This window comes from Anolis carolinensis, chromosome 1, assembly GCF_035594765.1.
Source record: "Anolis carolinensis isolate JA03-04 chromosome 1, rAnoCar3.1.pri, whole genome shotgun sequence".
NCBI lineage: Eukaryota > Metazoa > Chordata > Lepidosauria > Squamata > Dactyloidae > Anolis > Anolis carolinensis.
The window spans coordinates 236,367,628-236,371,023 of NC_085841.1; the positions used below are offsets into that span (position 1 = coordinate 236,367,628).

At 40.5% G+C, this 3,396-nt stretch overlaps 1 gene segment (V, D, J or C); it reads right to left on the reverse strand.

Moving 5' to 3' along the window:
* LOC134295615 (T cell receptor alpha variable 27-like) lies at positions 1-1,707 on the reverse strand. The segment is given in 2 exon segments: positions 1-1,274; positions 1,426-1,707. Coding segments are annotated over 2 exon segments (480 nt in total).
* Between the last annotated feature and the right edge of the window lie 1,689 nt (positions 1,708-3,396).

Consider the following 3,396-nt stretch of genomic DNA (forward strand, 5'->3'; position numbering starts at 1 on the left):
GAGATCTAGTAGGGTGACAATGTTGTTGCTATATTTGGTGGGTGCCCCACTAGTCTGTATATTGACAGAGATGCTGTGGGTTTTGGAAACAGAAGGGATAGTGTGACTGGGGCAAGATTGTAGCAAACCATCCTCAATTACCCTGTGCCAGCATCTGGGTAGTACTTTTATGGTGAAGCTATTTTTTACTGAGATGACTAGAACATACAATGGTAGCTTCAGTGTACCTAACTAGTGAAGTGGAAGATGGTGCATGATTGTGACATTGGTAAATATGTCTTCTGGTAAATATGTCTTATACGGCTCGGGCCCTACCTATCTCCGTGATCGCATCTCCTCCTCTGAGCCAGTGCGGACCTTGAGATCTTCCGGGGAGGCTCTTCTCGCGCTCCCACCACCGTCTCAAGTGCGGCTGGTGGGGACGAGGGAACGAGCCTTCTCGGCAGTGGCCCCTCGGCTCTGGAATGCATTGCCAAAAGAGATCAGGCAATCCCCTACATTCTCCAATTTCCGTAAGGAACTGAAGACCTGGTGGTGTTGGCAGGTTTTTGAGTAATTACATTGGACTACCACCGATTTCTGGGCCTGAATATATTGCACAAGATTTCCCTAGCCTAAAATGATACATTTTAATATATTGGTTTTATGGTTCCCATCCCCTTGATCTGGTCATGTAAGTGTGATTTATTGTTATAATTGTATTATTTTACTTTGTTTAATAATATGTATTATGTTGTTATGTAATGTTTGTGTTTGCTTTTATGACTGTAAACCGCCCTGAGTCCCATCTGGGAGATAGGGCAGTATATAAATAAAGTATTATTATTATTATTATTATTATTATTATTATTATTATTATTATTATTATTATTATTATATTCTGTCACACATGGGGTGTCTGTTCTCTGCACTCCGTTTTGTGCCAGCCCCAGTTCCTGCTTCTCTCACTGTGTCCTTTGCAGCACACAGATACAGGCCCGTGTCACCAGGCTGAAGGCTTTGGAGATGTAGGTTCATTTTTTCCTTGCCACTATCCAGCCATTCCCCACTCAGCCGGGCGTCAAGAGTGGAGTCAACATCGGCAAGTTTGCTTTCATAACTGTAGAGGTTCCCAAGCACTTGTAGCTCTATCTTCCCAGGCAACTGGCGATACCAGAGGAAATTGTAATTTTGGCTATTTACAGAACATTTGATTGTAAGCTTCTCCTGTTGCAAAAGGCTGGTCAATAGAGGTTCTTGGGTCACTGTAACAGCAGAGTCGCTACCTGGTAAAGCTATGGGGAGAGAAACAAGTCAGCTAGGAAGGCTGAAGAAAAGCTCTGGAGACTGGACTGATTGAGCTCAATGAAATCAGTGTGATAGGCTATAAGTGTGAGAATCAGAGTTATCTATGGAGAGATGGTAGTGTCCTTTAAAGCCACTTACCACCCAAGATGACAAAAAAGTAGAAGAGAGATCCAGGTATACATTCTCTGTAGCAGAAACAAATAAGTGCGGTAGCCATGGCCTTCACCTGACGCTGAAATAGCAACTGAAAGAAAGAGGAAATGTTTTCCTTTCCTGTGAAGGGTTTGCAAGAAGGCTGCAGGTGTTGTGGTTGGTGGAGGAGGAGACAGGATGTCCTGCCTGCACAGAGGGGCAGGAGGAGTCTTTTGCTGTTGGAAGGCCTCAGCAAGAAGATCAGAGCAGTCTCTGAGCTGAGATGGGAGTTTAGTAGCAGGTCTTCCCACTTCTCTTTTGCTCCCCTTCTTGTGGTGGCTTTCTGTCTCCCTCAAATGGGTAGCTGCTTCCTTGGCTATAAATTGTTACAACTGCTTCCATGGTTATAAATACTTTCAGGGAAGATAATATGCTCTGTTTCAGCTGCTTCTTGAAAATCTTTGAAGCCCAAGTGAGAGCCATATTCATTCTATGTTTCTACGTCACCTTGCATAAATGAGGGTTTTTGCCTTGGGGCAAGATTTCTACATCTAAAAATCACCAATTTTATGCCATTTTCAATGAAAATGTTTCTAGTCCTTAAGTTTGAAAAGGTAGTTTTGAATATGTGTGGGCATTACATGTCAGATATCTAAAACTCCTGTCCTCAGCTAGAGTGTGGAATAACAGTTTCCAATACCTAGAAATAATTTGCATTGTTTTTTGTATACTGCCCCGTGGCCAGCGAAAGCCTAATGAGGACATGCAAACATGTTCTCAGTTCACTGCCGTTGTGTGCCTTCAAGTCATTTCTGACTTTGGTTACGCTAAGGCAAACCTATCATGGGGTTTTCTGAGACAGAGTGTGCATGACTCACCCAAAGTTTCCATGGCTAAATGGGGAATTGAATCCTGGTCTCCAGGATCATAGTTCAATGCTCAAATAACTACAACATTATTTCTCAGTTCATAGCATATCCCTTGCAGTACCATATTTGGTACTGAGTTGTTATTGATTTGAAAAAGAGTTCAAGTACAGGAACTGCACATTCCCATCCAGTGTGGAGCAGGAGGTAAATTCAACTAGAAGCCCCAAGTTCAAATGCTTCTTGGTCACAAAGCAAAGCATAATTTGTGAGATGGCCAGAAAACCAAATTTTGGACTACACATTTCATATTCCTCTGCCTCAGTGGTTCTCAACCTGTAGGTCTGGTGTTTTGGCCGACAACTCCCAGAAATGCCAGCTAGTTTACCAGCTGTTAGGATTTCTGGGAGTTGAAGGCCAAAACATCTGGGGACACACAGGTTGAGAACCATTGCTCTACCAAATCAATGTGGCGAGAGAGTTTTAATTCAATTAAGCAACATTCACACTGCAAATACTGTAAATAAATAAATAAAAATCTCCATTAATTCACAAAAAAAAGCAACATTCACACACACTGCTCATGGTTTCAATGCCTAATACTGAAAATACCTTCACAGTGAAAAGCATAATAAACCTCATGAGCAGGGCTCTTGAATGATGATGATGATGGCAGCTGCGCTCTGAAATAATAATAATAATAATAATAATAATAATAATAATAATAATAATAATAATAATAATTTATTACCTGCCTCTTCTTACTGCTCAAGGCAGGGTACAAGATTGTCAAAACAAAGAGATAATACACATAGAATGAGATACACAGAGTTAAAATGCAGGTTAAAATTCACTTGTTATTACAGTAGAGTCTCACTTATCCAACGTTCTGGATTATCCAACGCATTTTTGTAGTCAATGTTTTCAATACATCATGATATTTTGGTGCTAAATTCGTAAATACAATAATTACGATATAGCATTACTGCATATTGAACTACTTTTTCTGTCAAATTTGATGTATAACATGATGTTTTGGTGTTTAATTTGTAAAATCATAACTAATTTGATGTTTAATAGGCTTTTTCTTAATCCCTCCTTATTATCCAAC